Raw genomic sequence first — 19,808 nt, forward strand, 5'->3', positions numbered from 1 at the left:
CACTCATTTACTTCGGCTCCTCGTGATCTATGCTACAGGAGAAGTGAGATACATAAAGTTGACAGTGTGAGGACAGACCTGGTAGCACAACTGTGCAACTACACAGTGTTACCAGATAAAATGGTGCTGTGAAATCGAAAGTGTAGTACGGACTTTGCCACAGTAGCAGACAGCTGGTAATTTAGGGTCATGACCGTGGATTACACTTTGGTCAGTGCTGGTTGGAGTGCTGCAACTGTGAATGGAAGGCTTTGTTTGATAGTCTTATGCTGATGCTCTCTGAATAAATTATGCCATTGGATACAAAGCGGTTTAGTTTTGAGACCTAACCCACGAGGGGGGAAGGCACAGTGGTCTGCTTCAGGAATTCCAAGCAATAAAACACAAAAAACAACCCAGGAAGGGAGACATGCATTTGGAATCTGTTCATCGTTACGGGGTCAAACAAGAGGGTAACATTACTGAAACAATGATCGGGCTACTTAGTATATAATAGAGCATACAGATTTCAAGGAGGAAACGTATGAAGACGCAGACTTCCTCGTTATCAATATGTGCGGCATATCTTTCGTGTTAACGAAAGTAAATTCCCGCTTTACCTCTTCTTACGTGTCAAATGAAATGAATGCCATGAGGAATAGAATATTTGTTGACTGCGTCTCTTCTTGCTTCCATCCTTACCAACATATTTCTTCATTCTCGTGGTAATCTCGACATCGAGGTGCAAAGCGTTATATTCAATTCGAATAAGCTTCCGGTGTATTTTTACTTCGTTTGTATTTTTAGATGATTATGAACGTTACGGAAAATTATCTCACATGCTTTATGTTGAATGAGAAACATTGAATGATCCGTTTTGCTTTCCCTACGTTGAAATGATATAATGTCGGCGTCAACAGCCTTCTTCCACGCCGGAAGCTGAAACTTGTATGATTCTGGATTAATGATAATTGAATGTCTCATATGTATACATAGCCCACAAGGCGACGTCAGAAACCATCAGGGGAGAACGCCGCATAAAACCCAAACGTGCGCGCGCGTCTCCACTCTGAAGAACCGTATCGGAGAATCACGGCAAGCATTTCGCTGAAGAGCTGCCTCGTCAGAGAGCCTAGAAATGGCAGCGTCGTAGAAACTATTTGTCAACACTCTGATAGTGCATTTACTTCCTGGTGTAGGTCGGCGTTACCTCGCTAAATTCACTTGACATTCGTTTTCCACATCGAAGACTCGTACGATATAATCCACTGCAAGATGACACAATTATAAAGTATATTTAATTTCTGGACTCCAAGAACGGCGTTCTTCACATAAGTAACACCTGTTTGTGTGTGCATTCGGGAGGACGACGGTGCAATCCCCTCTCCCGGCCATCCTGATTTAGGTTTTCAATGATTTCCCTAAATCGCTTCAGGCAAATGCCGGGATGGTTCCTTAGGAAGGGCACGGCCGATTTCCTTCCCCATCCTTCCCTAATCCGAGCTTGTGCTCCGTCTCTAATGACATCGTTGTCGACGGGACGTTAAAACAGTAATCTCCACCTCCTCTGTTCGTGTGTTTAAGGTTGCGTTTTGAGGCTCAGGCAACATCGCAGTGACTATATTCCGCCTCTGGCCGCCAGTGTGTCGTTAGCTCAGAGGTTCCCTTGTGCGTTGCAGTGCTTGTACTATAAGACATAGCAGTTCGAATCACGGTAGAAGCCGCTAACTACAACCTTTTATTTTCCATTTTAATTAATGGAGTTGCAAACTGCTAGTAAAAATTTCTTATGCGAAATCTGAAGAATGCCTTTAAACATCAATCTTCGTCCGATTTCGACTTAGTAAATTAAGTTAATATCATGGATTTCTGCTTTGCAAATTCCAAGGTGCTTCACTGTAAAATAGACCCTGAAAAGATTCAAACCGACTGTCAACGATATAAATTTGAGCTTTGTTCGTTTATGAAGTGCACATGTTCCTTAATATAGTTCCCTTCTTCTAAATTTTTGCAATAGCATTTAACTGTAGACGTTTTCTAACACCGGCGTTAGTAATTCCTTTCCGTTCTCTGAAACCTTCAAAACGACAAATTTTTCTGGTTTAAATCTGATGACCTTAACTATCACTTCCGATCAACAATAAATACTTCATGAACCCATACATGGAACTCCAAATGTGCAGTGTTCCTGCACTGCTACAGAGCATGCATTGCAAGGTATTCACACAGTTTATCGCATAGACTTACCATAAGGAATGAAACAAGAACTGTAATACACTTTGCACCACAGACGCTCACTCTGGCTTGACGAAAACATCCAAACATTGACCAAAAGTTGCACAAATAATTGAGTTTGAAAGGAAAAGAAACGAGGTATGAAGCATTTATAAATTCATCGAATGTAGTGAGGTGGTTTAATTTCGTCCTAGTCTATAAAATTAATTTCGGCCCATACTCAGCTCTTGCCAATTACTGTAATATAATACCCGCCTACTAATCAGGGCGTCTGTCTCCGTTGCTTTTGAGCGTGAATGGAAATTGTAGAAATTTTCTGTGGAGCAACATTTAATAATAAAGCGTTTGAAATCATCAAAAGCGATGAGCGGTAGCAGGCGCTTTCGATAAAGATCGGGGGAGTGCAGCGCCGCTGCTGTCGCCACGGCCGCTGCCAGTAGCCAGCAAATGGATCCCGGAGCTTTGCCGCATACGGCGTCCAGAGGACGACAGTCTGCAGGAAATCTGCCGCAAAATCGTTACTGGATAAAATTTTGATATCGGTGTGTCACAAAGCGAAATAGATTGAATCTGCGCTACCATTACATTCACGTCTTCAGCATTCAGACAGAAGAGGCTATAAAAATATTTTATGCCAGCTGCTCTCGATCCACTGACATTATGAACAGAAACAACGCACGCTACCGCTAGACCACAGGCGTAATCAGCCTAGAGTTTCTCTATCATGCGACAAGTTTTCCTCCAGGAAGTGCCGCAGTCTACAGTGTTGCCAGATTGTGCAGATAACCGGACTTAGAGAATTAGCGAGTTGGCCAGTTTTTTTGTCCCATGTCGCGATCGGCGCGGACTTAGCCTCTGAAGCGGCCGGCCGCCGGTCAAGTTTTATGTCAAAGAGTGTACATCTCTTTGTACTCGTTGCTGTTATGAGATCTGTCCTTAAACATTAGAAGCATAATCCTGATGCTGTTGAGGTATGGCGTAAACCAATTATTTGGTCTCTGTGGTTTATGAGCTCGGTTATTATTCTGTCTTTTTACTAATCTGGGACAACACTCATCAAATATTCTTGCAATTTCCTCTATAAATAATTTGCTTGTGTTATTCACACACATATCTTTGTATAAGATGTCATTCCAGTTAACTGACCTTAATCTAGTTCTAAACTCTCTTATGTTGCATTCATTCATAGGTCTAACAGTTTTGTGTTGTTCATCTGGAATGCTGACTGGAACTGTAATCCATAGGCCATCATGGTCAGCTAGGCCTAACTTCACTACTCCAATTTCAACATTATTTTCATGGATATTACTTATTATATTGTCTAAGCATGCATTATATCTTGTAGGCTTATCATTTAGACAATAGCAATCAAAAGCTCTTAGACTACCCAAGAATTCCAATATGATATGACTCTGTACCCCTAATATCCATATTAATATCACCAAAAATTAAGATTCTTTGGTATTTATATTTAGGCTTAGTTAGTAAGACTAACAGTTTTTTTAAATTTACCATAAATTCATATTCACTAGAAGATGGTGTGCGATATACAGATGCAACAATAATATTATGTTTAGGTATATGTACAACTGCAGCCTCAAAGATGGTGTCTATACACAGGTCTGTGACATCAATAGTAAAGTATTGTAGATTTAGTCTATTCTTAATATATATTGCAACACCCCCATGTCCAATTGTTGATCTGCAGTAACTGCTAGCTAAGGAGTAACCAAATGGAATATTGAGGTCAATTTCTGATGAATATAGCCAGTGCTCATTTACACTAAGTATACCACGGTTGGAAGTTTCTAACCAGTACTGCAATTCTTCCAACTTCTTTCTTAAAGACTGTATATTAATATGTAAGAACAGAAGACTATTTTTGCTAACCCTGGGCAGTAAAGATGAGGGTTCAGATTGTCTTCTTAACGGCACTTCTACACAGCTGATATCTTGAGTTGTTTGTAAGTCTACTGCTGGTAGCCAGGCCCCATTTTGACAACGTTTGGATGCATCTAGTTTCCTGGACTCAGAGTGAATGGTTTGAAGGTTATTTTGATCCTGCTGGAGCATATCTGTTAATATTTTGCCAGACAGACCAGCAGGTTTTACGGGTTTCCCTGGTCCAGCGGTATTACTGTTAAGGTGGCCATTTCTTTACTCACAGTTTTGGTAATCAGTTTCGAGATTAATCTTCTTCCTTGGTTGTTGAGATGGAATCCTTGTCGTGTATAGCACTCCCTGTCAAACTCGCTAGCTTTAATGATTGTGGTATTTTTGAATTTCGAACACAGGTGATATAGCCGTTTGTTTACGTCCAATACCTCGCGATTTACGCAGGATCGTTTTGTAAGATCATATCTAAATGGAACATCGACAACAAACACTTTTTTTGATGTGATACTTGGTAATGTGCTTCTTAAACCTTTTATTAAGTTCGCGCTGTTGTTTTTCGCTATGTCATTTGTTCCAGTCATAATTACGACGACATCAGCTTCAGAAGCCTTTTTGTTAGTGTTTTGCAAGACATCCTTGGCTTCTGCTAAAGGATACACATACCCCAGACACTCGAGGTTTACGTTTTCATTAAGGTAACTTGAAACATTACGACCTTGACTATCACTCAATAAGGTAATTTTACAGGTTTTACGTACTGAACTTTGACCATCACACTGTTTCACTCCTGTTTGAATTTCTTTTTGATATTTATTAGCACTATTATGTTTCACTGCATATGTTTCCTGATCGCTACTTTGTTCATGAAGCTTGCTAACATTCACACTGCAGCTACTTATGCTGTTTTTGGCATTATGCCGTTTTGCTGCGAATGTTTCTTGTTCATTACTTCGTTGACAAAGCTTACTTACGTTCACCCTACAGGTTTTTGCACTGTCTTCTACCGGGCAGAGCTGCGAATATTTGTTTACGTCGGCGAACCTTACTCTTCTTGGTGGTTTATTTAATGCTGCTACGCTGTTATTATGGCAATCCGTTTCGCAGAGCGGAGGTTCCTTTACAGTACATGTTACCTTTGAGTAGTGACTTGCTAAAGTTAAGAAGAGTAATCTAGAAATACCAGCTCAGATATCTAATGGAACTGTGGAGTCCGCGTAACTGTAAGCCCAGGCAAGAGTGTGGGCTGTGCTGAAGTGATTAAGTGTGGGGATGACAATGTGGGTGATACAAGTGCAGTCTGCCCTGTTGGGTGATGATGGCTGTTTTGTTAAGGCCAGAGAACTTGTGTTGGATGCACAGGGAAATGCATATGCCGGTGATTTTTGCATCATGCATACTCGAAGCACAGACAATGTTGTTTTAGACACTACAGGGAATACACAATAAGTAGTTGGTAGTTGTGTTGCAGAGAGTGTGGCAGAAACTGCACAGGCACATATATTTTCTAAGAAGCAGAGTGAGTGGAAGAAAAGAATGAGGAGATTAGTTCGTAGAGTGGATAATGAAGCCAACAGGGCTGAACCTGTGAAGAGCACAAACCAGAGGTTCAGGATGTAGTACAAGCGCAAGAACTGGGTCACAGCCTTCAGGGCTGGCAGCTGATGTATGCAGCAAGCTGTTTACAGCACAGCCACAGCCACAGTAGCGTGCACATGACAAGTATGAAGTGGACGAAGGGTGCAACATAAGCCTGAAAGTAAACACTCTGACTGAACATCATGCTAAAGTTAGCCTTCAGTGACAGGAAGCTGCTGCCAGTGTGCATCTAGTATAAAAGACAAACCACTTAAACCATGTACATATTCATTAAGGAGTAACTCACATGATACAGTACCAGCAGGCATCAGGAAGTTGTTTTAGGTGAGCAGACAAACAAGACAATCAAGCATTTTGGAAAAAAATTCAGTCTTTAAGGAGCGCTACATGGGGAGGAATAAGTGGGACTATATGTTGAAATATCGTGAATGGTAGTGCTGTATGTGGTTTCTTGCAAAGATAGTTTTGGGAGCATGTAGTCCTGAGAAGCATAAGAAAAACTGTTGCCTCAGGAACAAAGTTCTGAAAGTTGTTCCAAAACAATGGCTTAAGACACCACCATACAGACAGATGATATGTCAAGTGTAAGAGTTTAATGAAGTCAGGCCAAGTTTTGTTAAAGTTGATATATTAAGGATAATTTATTAAGAAAGAAGGATAGTCAGTTTAGCTTGTAAGTGTAGAATGGACAGTTAAAAGTTCCTTTTGTGCCATAAGCATGGCAAGACGCCTGGCAGTGACATATGTTATGTAGTATTTGAGTCAATGAGCAAGGAAATGGACCCTTAAGAGATGATGTGGGGTTAAGCAGTATGAGCAAGGGATGATAAATAGATTTATGAAGTTAAAGAGGAGTATAATAATTAAGAGTATAATTAGTATAATAATTAAGAGTATAATTAGTATAATAATTAAGGTTAGTTGATTTAGTATTAATTTCTCATTTTACAGATTAAGGGCAAAGGTAAACACAGTAGAGATCCAAGTTGGTGCAAGACCTAAGGGACCAGGTCTTCTCCATGCAGTGGGGCAGTGTAGTGCTGTTTCCCAGTCTTTGAGCAAAAATTATTATAAGTATTTAGCAAAAGTACTGAAAATCAGTGTGGGAGCCAACTTGGAGTGTTGTGTTGACAGCCCTGAATCAGCAGCTGCCAATGTGGTGGCACATGGGTCACAATAGCAGGCACACAAGGGGATTGCAAAGCCAGGATAGCTGAGCACAGCAATAAGCTGTACCACACACTGGTAACCATTTAGCCAGTAGGGCAATGTCACCACACTAGCGCAAGTTTCTTGTTATGGACGATGTGACCAGGTGCCAGGTTTTGTTGAAATAAAGCACAGGATTATTTCTCATCACTGGAAACCAGCAGCAGCAGCAGCAGCAGCAGCACCACCACCACCACCACCACCACCACCACCTCAATGCCAGAGCTACACCGGACAGAAAGACAACTGGGCACCACCAGTAGCACTTGTGGGCTCAAGATTAGAGATTAGATTAGATTAGTTATTCGTTCCATAGATCCGTACTGAGGAGATCCTCGTGGATGTGAAATATGTCACTTTTTTTTAAGCTGAAATAACAATACTAATAGTATGAGTATATACAATACATCATTTTTTAAGCTGAAATAACAATACTAATAGTATGAGTATATACAATACATCATTTGTTTCTATTAAAAAATTCGTCAATGGAGTAGAAGGAGTTGGCCACTAGTAAGTCTTTCAGGCTTCTTTTAAACTGATCTTTATTTGTAACTAAATTTTTTATGTTTGCTGGCAAATTATTGAAGATGAGTGTTCCTGAGTAGTGGACCCCTTTTTGAACTAAAGTAAGTGCTTTTATGTCCTTGTGCAGATCATTTTTGTTCCTGGTATTGTAGGTATGAACTGAGCTGTTTGTTGGAAAAAGAGATATATTATTTAGGACAAACTTCATTAAGGCAGTAGTTAGTATATCCAGTTCTTTGAAGAGGTTTCTACAGGACGTCTGTGAATTTACTCCACAAATAATACGTATTACACCCTTTTGGACTCTGAAAACTTTTGTTTGACTTGAAGAATTACCCCAAAATATTATACCATATGACATTCTGGAATGAAAATAGGCAAAGTATGCAAGCTTTTTCATTTTTATGTCACCTATGTCTGTTAACACTCGAATTGCAAATACAGACTTGTTAAGGCGTTTCTGCAGTTCTGTGGTGTGCTCCTCCCAACTGAATTTATTATCCAGTTGTAATCCCAGGAATTTAAGACTGTCAACCTCTTCTATCTGCTCTTCTTCATACTTTATGCAAATGCTGGGTGGAAACCTCTTACAGGTTCTGAATTGCATATAGCAAGTCTTTTTGAAGTTTAATGTCAGTGAGTTGGCTTTAAATCACTTATTAATTTCCATGAAAATATCATTAGCAGATCTTTCTAGAACTACACTCGACGTACTGTTTACTGCAATACTTGTGTCATCTGCAAACAAAACGAACTCTGCTTCTGGCAGTGTAACTGATGAGAGATCATTAATGTACACAAGAAAAAGCAATGGCCCTAAAATGGATCCTTGTAGGACACCACATGTAATTTCTTCCCATTCTGATGATGACTGATGTCTTAATTCACTAGTCCCTTGCACTTACACCCTTTGTTTCCTGTTAGCGAGGTATGACTTGAACCATTTTGCAGCACTGCCCGTGACACCATAGAATACTAATTTACTTAAAAGGATGTTGTGGTTCACACAATCAAATGCCTTTGACAAATCACAGAAAATACCTGCTGCTTGTAATATGTTATTTAATGAATTAAGTACATTTTCACTGTAGGTGTAAATAGCTTTCTCGATATCAGAACCCTTCAGAATTCCAAACTTTGTTCTTGATAATATGTTATTTGTGGTTGAGAAGCTGCCTGTACATTACTTTTTCAAAAATTTTTTAGAATGCTGGCAAAAATGAAATCGGTCTGTAGTTTGATGGTATCTCTTTATCCCCTTTCTTGAATAGAGGCTTAACATCTGCATATTTTAGCCAGTCAGGAAATGTCCCAGTTATAATTGATTGGTTACACAAGTAACTTAGAATTGTACTAAACTCACAAGAACATGCCTTAATTAACTTTGTTGCTATTTCATCGTAACCACTAGAACACTTTGTTTTTAAAGATTTTATTATGGAAGTTATTTCTTTTGGTGAAGTGAGTGACATATTCATGTACCTGAAGCTATTTGTAAAGACTAGTTTCAGATATTCAAGGGCATTATTTACTGATCCTGACAATCCCATTCTGTCAGTAACCATGCTATGCCTGCCACCAGCACTAAGTCCTTCATGGGACCCTGTGGCATGGTCTCACCCACCGGCCACCCATGTCTGCCACCATTAACGGTGAGTTACTATTGGGACTTGGCACTACAGCATCAGGTGCCGTCCAACTCCTGCCAGAGAGCAGCAATTCGTACCTCGAGCACAGCCATCTTCATGCACTCCTGTGATGACACAAGCAGAGCAAGAGTCCGCCAGGCCTCCGTGATGCTCAGAAAAGTAGCATGATGCAGACATCAATGGCCGTAGCCTCTAAAGATTACTGGTTGACCATGGCCTTCTGTCAGCTCAGCATCCAGGGTAGCAGCCATCACCGCCTCATCAACATCAGGCCAGAGACATAAGAAAAGGCATGGTCATTTCACTATATCATGTACTGAAGTCAATAAAAGACATTCTTAACTGTCAGCAATGTTTCCCCTAGGTCCACCACTGCACCCTCCAGGTTCGATACTGCTTTGATCAAACTAGTAATTAGCCATGCAAGTAGCCCCTTACCAAAAGCACTCTGTATATGACGTGACAGAGAGAGGGGTACTGCACAATCATGTCTACATATGAACCTCCTCTTTCATGAGTGATTTTTCAACTTTTGAATTAACATGATTTTCACGCTAGTGTGAGGAGCATTCTCATTGATGTTACTAATATAAACCTCTGTTGTATAATTATGGTTACCACCAAACTGTTACCTGCACCTCCTACTATTATTACACAATCTTTTTGCCCTGAGATCCTTTCCCAAAGGGCCTAAATCACAGGTGACACTGCTGAGCTCCGCACTAGGTGTAAAAGTACTAATTTCATGGTAATCATTACTCAAACTGTTCTCTACCAGTTCTGATACCCACCTTGACCACTACCTCTTTAGCCACTCTTTATACAAATTATCAGAACATCTACATTCAGAAATTTTAAAGTTCTGTTAGCTACATGCCAGCTAGCAGTGTTTGCAATAAAGCTGTATTGCAAAATAGTATGCAGTATTTACAAATGTAGGAAAATGTTTCCTTTGAGAAAAGTTGTAATTGTGTAAATACTAATCTGCCATCACTGGATAAACAGCAACAGTCTGGTATAACTTAGGAGGCACATTTTTTTTGAAAGTATCATCTCAGCTGGCACTAAGTATGAATAGCATTATGCAGCATAGTGATAGATCACTTTTAACACAATATACAGATTAAGTTTCAACAATTTCCTTGTCTTTCATTAACATATATATTGACTCATTCTGCGTCTCTGAGGGCCTTAATGGTATCTATACAACACTGAATTAATGTATAAACTGTATACTTCAATCTTGTAACTGGTAGGACAACAGGAGAGCAATGTGTGACACAACCATATAAGACCAACTGACATACGATAACTCTTCAGGTTTCTATGCTGGCTAGTCAAGTTCTAAGCTTCCATTGTGGGTAATACTGCAGAAATATTTCAGCATTTATCTCCCTTATTTCCTGCTCTACATTTAATTGTTCAGGTTTTCTGAGCCCATCAGTTGGTATCACTTCATCGGTGATTTCGTCTCATTCTGGATTGCTGGCTCTCTGGATTCACATTCCCAGGTGACTTCCCTACCTACTCCCTGTAGTAGCATCTCCCACAAGGTTTCTGTTCTTTAAGTATCTCCAGTTTGAAAAGCAAATATTTTTTGTCAGCGTCTGTTCATATACACATATTTTGACAACTCGTAAATAGATTTTTAATCAGTTTCTAGTGTAATCCTGGAAATTTTTGTTTCACAAAAGATCTATGTTCCACACTGGTAGCAGAAATGAAAAATATACACGAGCAGCATAAAAAAACCATAACATTTGTGAAACAACAGTACAAAGTGAAAGATAAATGTAATTTTGAAATGTTTGGATGACAGAATGTACTCACCCCTTGAGGCACGCTATATGTAATGGTAAGGAGCAAGCTCCCCTGTTGACATCTGTATTTCGTGACAAAATCCAGCGTACCATTTCCACATTATTGAGACCCACACACTTCTGCAGTAGGTTGTAGCCTTCATCGTTGTGCTCCAATAAAATGTTTTCATTCTACAAATTAAATTATACATTTAAAACGTCAATCAACATGAGTCTTATATTTTTAAAATAATTAACTACTCTTATCACTTGTTCTGGCCCAATCAGACAATGATAAAATTCCACTTCATACCTATCTATACAAGACATTTGCAAATTATTGCAATAACTAGTGATACTGTAATAACAGTGCAACACAAGAAATGTGAATTTTGTAATAAACTTAACGTTTAAGATAACGTTGTAGCAAAATACTGCAAATCATGACAGTTTACATCTTCCAGTTTTTCAGATCAAAATGAAATCTTCCTGAAACAATTATGTTACAGTCATGGCCAGTGTTTCATTTCTTACATACATGTCTTTTCATCTCATCCTTATCTATACTGTCTAATCCCCACTACTTATTAAAGGCTTGAAGAGACTAAACATCTAAGATCACCAGTCTCTTATTGTTATCAAATACATTCATTCCTTATTTTGATTTTACTTGTTATTTGTGTTACCTATGAGTGTCTCCTGTGTAATCCAGTTCTTGCCACTTCCAACACATGCAGGTGCAAGGTATGTTTCATACAGGCTCATCTTGGACACTTATGGTCATATACCATGTCAGTGTATTGGCACTTTTGAACAAGGAAGTTATCCAAATTCTGTTACAAATCTCTAAATATATGGCACTGTTTGAGGAATCAGTATAAGCTATCAATTCACAATATCTATCTTTTCATCACTTAATCTCACATGGACTGTCAAAAAGTTTCTACTCAGCACCAAACTGTCTCGCTCGCTGACATTAACACCCATTTTCATCAATTCTTCATATCAAACATCTAGTTTGTAGTCAACTTTTCATCTCCAATCTCAGTATTTAATTCCATTTAATGCCCCTGAAGAATAACCATATGAGCAAATATAGAAGCAACTTGTTTATACCAAAATATTCGTATTTTTAAATCATCAAATAAACAGCGGTGGCTAACTTTTACGCAATGACTATGTCAAATGCTTCTGACATTATTACCTCAGAGTTATTGGACTATAATAAGACTAATTGAATTAGTTATGTTACTTTCTTCCTTTGACTCAAAGGCTTTGTACACCTACTTTTAAAGCCTTTTTCACACTACATGAGAAACAAATGCATTTCTGTTAGGGTAGCACAATTTTGTACTTCCGTGACAGAGGGCAATTTAAATCATACTTGATCCTGATAGTATTCCCCCCAAATGATTGAGAAAAATGCACTGAATATCTCAATAGTGAACTGCAAAAACATAAATATGGAATTGGGGAAGATTTTCTCGAAAGGGTACACCTGAAGCACAAACTTCATGCAAACAAAACAGCTCACCTTGGATGTAGTTGCACTTGGACCTTAGCACCCAGAGATGATAGTAGCCATTTCTCTACGTCTACAACCACATCTTTGCTCTGTAAGCCACTGTGAGGTACGTGATAAAGGATACATCCCACTGAACCATTTATTGGGGTTTCTTCCCATTCCATTCACTTATGGAGCATGAGAAGAATGATTATTTGAATGCCTCTGTGTGTGCAGTAAATATTCTAATCTTGTCTTTATCTTGTCTTCACAATCGCCATGTGAACAATATACATGGGTTTGTATTATATTCTTATGGTCATCATGTAAAGCCAGTTCTTGAAAATTTGTTAACAGACTGTTTGAGATTGTGTGAATGTTTGAGAGTATTTTCTACTTCTGATTAAGGAATTAGTCCAAAAGCTGAACATTTCTGGCATTCTTTTTCATTGTGTCTGTTCGCAACCTCAGTGCCTCCTCTGTGTGGTAAGTAGCAACCTATCCTTTCTGTATTGCTGTTATTCCTTCCTGGACTTCCCACTGTTTGAAAAACAAATAGAAAGATTTACATGTTCAGTAAAGCAAGCAAAGAGCCATTAGTGGCAAGCCCTGCTATGGTCACAGGAGTATGCATTTGTGTGTCTGGTTGTTATGTGTGTGAATGTGTGTTCTTTCACTAGAAAAAGAGCTACAGCTCAAAAGCTAGTGTGGATGATGTTTTCCGTTGTGTGTTTCTGTGCTCCATGCAGCAATCCACCACAGGTCAGTGGTTGCCTTTCCCTTATTTTACAGATTACAGAACCTCTTTTATGTGTATGTTCTGCCACCACTTGATGAGTAGATTTTTTATCTATCCAATTAAATTACATTACAGACTGTGATGCACAATGGGGAAGGTCACTGATAGCCACAATGAAAGAGAAGGGGCTAGGCACAGATCCCTGTGGAACACTTGTACCATCTTTACTAAGGGGGAATGTCTATTTCTTATTGACGCAAACTGTCTTTTGTTGTTGAGGCATGAGGTAGTAACTGCTAATTTAGATTTGTGTTCACCACTATCTCGTTAGTAATATGTTAAAAGGCCTGCTACCAAATATTGATGTAGATCGCATAACACAAGTGACGGCATCTCCTCAATTTTGAAAGCTGTTAAGTTCTGATCAACGATTTCCCGAACAGCGGCAGTGGTATTTTTACCTACCCAAAATTCTTACTGATTTTTGGAAATGAAGTCATTCTTTTCAAAATAATTGCTTAATTGATATGAATATAATAGAGGGAAACATTCCACGCAGGAAAAATATATCTAAAAACAAAGATGATGTGACTTACCATACGAAAGCGCTGACAGGTCGATAGACACACAAACAAACACAATCATAAACACAAAATTCTAGCTTTCGCAACCAACAATTGCTTCATCAGGAAAGAGGGAAGGAGAGGGAAAGACGAAAGGATGTGGGTTTTAAGGGAGAGGGTAAGGAGTCATTCCAATCCCGGGAGCGGAAAGACTTACCTTAGGGGGAAAAAAGGACAAGTATACACTTGCACACACACCCATATCCAACCACACATACACAGACACAAGCAGACATTTGTAAAGGCAAAGAGATTCAGCAGAGAAGTCATTTATCACCATTTTTTGAGATTTAGGGTGAATCTGGAAAAACTCCATACTCTAAACATTTATTAAAATGAAGCTTGGTGGCCTACTTATCAACTAAACTGATCTTTTAATAACATAATTAGACATCCAGTGGCAGTCCCTACTTTTGGAATTACATAATTTAGTAACAGTTTTACAGATCTCATCAGGTATCATCTCTGCCGAATCTCTTTGCCTTTACAAATGTCTGCTTGTGTCTGTGTATGTGTGGTTGGATATGGGTGTGTGTGCAAGTGTATACCTGTCCTTTTTTCCCCCTAAGGTAAGTCTTTCCGCTCCCGGGATTGGAATGACTCCTTACCCTCTCCCTTAAAACCCACATCCTTTTGTCTTTCCCTCTTTCCTGATGAAGCAACCATTGGTTGCGAAAGCTAGAATTTTGTGTGTATGATTGTGTTTGTTTGTGTGTCTATCGACCTGCCAGCGCTTTCGTATGGTAAGTCACATCATCTTTGTTTTTAGATATAATTGCTTAATTGAATGTACATGAGGGATTCCGGCATTTTTGTGAGTATTGGCACAACAGAAACAGGTCAACAGTACTGCAGAAGTCATTTATCACCATTTTTTTAGATTTAGGGTGAATCTGGAAAAACTCCATACTCTAAACATTTATTAAAATGAAGCTTGGTGGCCTACTTATCAACTAAACTGATCTTTTAATAACATAATTAGACATCCAGTGGCAGTCCCTACTTTTGGAATTACATAATTTAGTAACAGTTTTACAGATCTCATCAGGTATCATTTTATACAAATAAAAGATAGGCCCTTCAGACAGCTGGGGACCAAGCAAATCCCTTGCAGATGTGGCTGTGGGCTTAACTTGGCTCCAGGTTCTCTGACTGAAAGTAGTCATTTAATTCTCCTGGATCAAGCAGAGTTTGATATACTCAGTTGGAATAATTATTTCCCATACAACCTTACACTTATTTGGAGAACCTCCCATGTACCTTTCACATGCTGTTTTTCTGGCTTGTATGAGCTTAGCTTTTTAATACTTTTTTACTTCTAAGGTAAACATTATACCTCCACTCAGTCTAAATTATCTTCACTTTTATATACTTTATACACTATGAGCATTATTCTCTTATTTCTTCCAACTCTTTTGTATACTGGCTGTTTAATTTTACATTTACCTGAGGAACTAATTAATGGGGGAAAAGAATACCATAAAACACTATATTTTTTAAAAGGTTATCACACTGTTTCCAACTCCAGCTTTTCCTGTTCAACACTCAAATACAGAGTCCCAATTTGTGTTCATTAACTCGTCAATAAATAACATAACATGCTCTTTTCTCTGACATTTTATCATGGCACACAAAATTTATTGGAATAAGTTGGGTGCTTATGATAAAATGTTAAAACCAATAAATCATGGTCCATAACATTTCCATCAGCCACGCTAGTCACATATGCACTATACGTAAGTTAAAAACAATATTATCTAGACAACCATCACTGCGAGTAGGTCATTTGTTTGTGCCATACACGTTTAAGGATCTGAAAATATTAAAAAAATGTTCTGCAGTTTTGTTGCTTTAAATCTCCCATTTGAATGTTAAAATCCCCACAGATAACAAACTTGGTTTTAATCTTAAAAAGTCTCTTAACCAATAATTCAGATTAACCAAAAAACATTTATATCTTTGTTTGGAGACCTGTACAAGCTAATTATTATTATATTTTCTTCAATCAGTCTTGGTATTTATTTCTCAACAGTGATGCATGATATCTAGTTTTGAAAACAGTATATCATGTTTGATGTAAAGTCTAGCGCCTCCATTATTTCTGTCTCCTGCACATTATGTCAACTACAACATATCCTTGAGGAACAAAACTGTCTATTTGATTTTCTGTTAGCCAATGTTCTGATACATAAATCACAGCTACATCCTTCATGTCACAAAAATGTTCTAATTCTAACAATTTATTTATCATAGACCAAATATTGATTTGCAGCAACATAAATATTTTATCACTGTTTTCATTCTCAAAAGAGCACTCACCTGCATGTGGCATATCAGAATAGCATACACTTTAACTGTCTAAGTTGGAACTATCAGAATGTTAAGAGCATTATTTTCATCAATGCTCTTGGACTTGGTAGAAAGAACTACTGTCACATGCTAAATTCTAAAGATACATCATTTTTGTCTTTTGGAGACTGTTGTTTGTTTTTTTGAGTCTGGAGACTGGTTTGCTGAAGCTCTCCACACTACTCTATCCTGTGCAAGCCTCTTCATCTTCGAATAACTACTCAGTCTGCTTACTGTATTTGTACCAGCACATTTCTGAAGCCTCTATTCTCTTCTTCTCTAAACTATTTATCGAGCATATTTCACTTCCATACATAGCTACTTCCAGGCAAATACCCTCAGAAAAGACATGTTCACACTTAAATCTTTATTCGATGGTAAATAATTTCTCTTCCTCAGAAACACTTATATTGCCATTGTTAGTCTGCATTTTATATCCTCTCTACTTCAATCATCATCAGTTATTTTTGCTGCCCAAATAGAAAAACTCATCTGCTAATCCTAATATAATTCTCTAAAAATCAACTGATTTAATACAACTACATTCCATTATCCTTGTTTTGCCTTTTTATGTTCATCTATATCTTCCTTTCAAGAAACTGTCTATTCTGTTCAACTGCTCTTTCAAGTCCTTTGCTGTCTCTAAAAGAATTACAGTGTCATCATCAAACTTCAAAGTTTTTATTTCTTCTCCTTGAACTTTAATTCCTACTCCAAATTTTTCTTTGACTTTCTTTACTGATTGCCCGATGTATGAGGTGCATTCAAGTTCTAAGGCCTCCGATTTTTTTTTCCAATTAACTACTCACCCGAAATCGATGAAACTGGCGTTACTTCTCGACGTAATTGCCCTGCAGACGTACACATTTTTCACAACGCTGACGCCATGATTCCATGGCAGCGGCGAAGGCTTCTTTAGGAGTCTGTTTTGACCATTGGAAAATCACTGAGGCAATAGCAGCACGGCTGGTGAATGTGCGGCCACGGAGTGTGTCTTTCATTGTTGGAAAAAGCCAAAAGTCACTAGGAGCCAGGTAAGGTGAGTAGGGAGCATGAGGAATCACTTCAAAGTTGTTATCACGAAGAAACTGTTGCGTAACGTTAGCTCGATGTGCAGGTGCGTTGTCTTGGTGAAACAGCACACGCGCAGCCCTTCCCGGACGTTTTTGTTGCAGTGCAGGAAGGAATTTGTTCTTTAAAACATTTTCGTAGGATGCACCTGTTACCGTAGTGCCCTTTGGAACGCAATGGGTAAGGATTACGCCCTCGCTGTCCCAGAACATGGACACTATCATTTTTTCAGCACTGGCGGTTACCCAAAATTTTTTTGGTGGCGGTGAATCTGTGTGCTTTCATTGAGCTGACTGGCACTTTGTTTCTGGATTGAAAAATGACATCCACGTCTCATCCATTGCCACAACCGATGAAAAGAAAGTCCCATTCATGCTGTCGTTGCACGTCAACATTGCTTGGCAACATGCCACACGGGCAGCCATGTGGTCGTCCGTCAGCATTCATGGCACCCACCTGGATGACACTTTTCGCGTTTTCAGGTCGTCATGCAGGATTGTGTGCACAGAATCCACAGAAATGCCAACTCTGGAGGCGATCTGTTCAACAGTCATTTGGCGATCCCCCAAAACAATTCTCTCCACTTTCTCGATCATGTCGTCAGACCGGCTTGTGCGAACCCGAGGTTGTTTCGGTTTGTTGTCACACAATGTTCTGCCTTCATTAAACTGTCGCACCCACGAACGCACTTTCGACACATCCATAACTCCATCACCACATGTCTCCTTCAACTGTCGATGAATTTCAATTGGTTTCACACCACGCAAATTCAGAAAACGAATGATTGCACGCTGTTCAAGTAAGGAAAATGTAGCCATTTTAAGTATTTAAAACAGTTCTCATTCTCGCCACTGGCGGTAAAATTCCATCTGCCATACGGTGCTGCCATCTCTGGGACGTATTGACAATGAACGCGGCCTCATTTTAAAACAATGCGCATGTTTCTATCTCTTTCCAGTCCGGAGAAAAAAAATTGGAGGCCTTAGAACTTGAATGCACCTCGTACAGTTTGAATAAGATTAGGGATAGGCTACAACCCTGTCTCACTCTCTTCTCAATCACTGTTTTGTCTTTCAGCCCCTTGACTTATGTAACTGCCCTCTGCTTTCTGTCCCTGTATTTCACCTCTGCTACCTACAGAATTTCAAAGAGAGTATTCCAGTCAACATTGTCAAAAGTTTGCTCTAAGTCTAATGCTAATGCTGATGGTATAAATACAGGTTTGCCTTTTCTTAATTTAGCTTATAAGAGAAGTCATAGGGTCAGTATAGCTTCATGTATTCCAACACTGCTCCAGAACCCAAATTGATCTTCTCGGATGTCTGCCACAACCAGATTTTGTGAACGCGTAACTTGTTTAATACCTCACTGCATCTGAAATTTTGCAACTAGCAAATGTGTTTCCCAACATGATGATGTGGGAGCCATGAGCTATATGAAATTACATGAAGTAAACGAAAGTTATTCTGTATGAAATCATTTTGCTAGTGTGGATATATCAACAATTGTTGCCTTTTTAAATTCCCTAAATACATGTGAAACATCTTTATTTTTCTCTTGTACTTCCTTATTTACACAGAATCAGTTGTGTAGTTTATGACAATGTGGTATATTAAGAACAAACACATTCAAGAATTCTTGAATTCTCCATTTAAGAAAAGAACAAAAAGTTTTGCATCATTTTTTGCAACACTGTTACTGTTTAGCCCTGAAGTGTTTTCATGAGTGACTGTAGTTGTAGCTCTGAAGTTTGCACCTGGTTTTACGGTGCTGTTAATCTTGCGCCCACACACCTATACTTCACAATTCAGAGGCTAGTCCTCACACTTGTGTTGTACGATGTTCCAGAACATATTCTGAGCTTGAACTTAATGCAGTGTTTGAAATAGTATGGATTCTGGAAACATCAGTCATGAGAAACCTAACTTGTGCTTTCCTCACATGACATACTGAAAGCCACAGATCAGAGCAATCAGCTAGATATGGTATATTTTGACTTCGAAAAAAATTTGACTTGATAGGTACCATATTAATGCCTATTAATGAAAGTACAATCATATGCGGCATCAAAAGAAATTTGTGACTGGATGGAAGATTTTTCAATAGGGAAAGCACAGCATGTTAACTTGGATGGAGAGTCATCAACAGGTACAGTAACAGCTTCAGGTGTTTTATGGGCAGGTTTGTTGGGGCACTTATTGTTCATGCTGTATGTTAAAGACCTGGCGGACAATGTTAATAGTGGCCTTACACTTTCTGTCTACGATACAGTCATATGAAGTACTACCCAAAAAACTTGCACAAATGTTCAGGCAGATCTGTACAAGATTTCAAAGTGGTTCAATGATTGACAACTTGGTTTAAATATCAGAAATGTAAGATTAGAGTAGATTCAGCTTTCAAAAATGAGATGATTCTTGTGCGTGTGGAACATGTCAAAGTATATAACACAAAAAATGTAGAACATAACACATTTGAATAAAATCATTTGTCCAGATATGAGAATACATTACAATAAACTGGAATTGCTACTATTTACAGAATTAACACACTATCAGAATGAAACATTGTTATGCACTTTTAATAAATTGATCATACATAAAATGACTGACCTTGACTGCTGTGACCAAG

General features: G+C 38.7%; 1 protein-coding gene across 1 annotated transcript in view; it reads right to left on the reverse strand.

Annotated features, from left to right (window-relative positions):
• The window catches only part of LOC126203782 (ankyrin-1), a 185,460-nt gene that overhangs the window by 155,084 nt on the left and 10,568 nt on the right, over positions 1–19,808 (reverse strand). Inside the window, exon 3 of the mRNA XM_049938152.1 lies at positions 10,923–11,083. Within this exon, the coding sequence (XP_049794109.1) occupies positions 10,923–11,083 (161 nt within the window). The remainder of the gene's footprint in view (positions 1–10,922; positions 11,084–19,808) is intronic.

This window comes from Schistocerca nitens, chromosome 9 (genome assembly GCF_023898315.1).
Source record: "Schistocerca nitens isolate TAMUIC-IGC-003100 chromosome 9, iqSchNite1.1, whole genome shotgun sequence".
NCBI lineage: Eukaryota > Metazoa > Arthropoda > Insecta > Orthoptera > Acrididae > Schistocerca > Schistocerca nitens.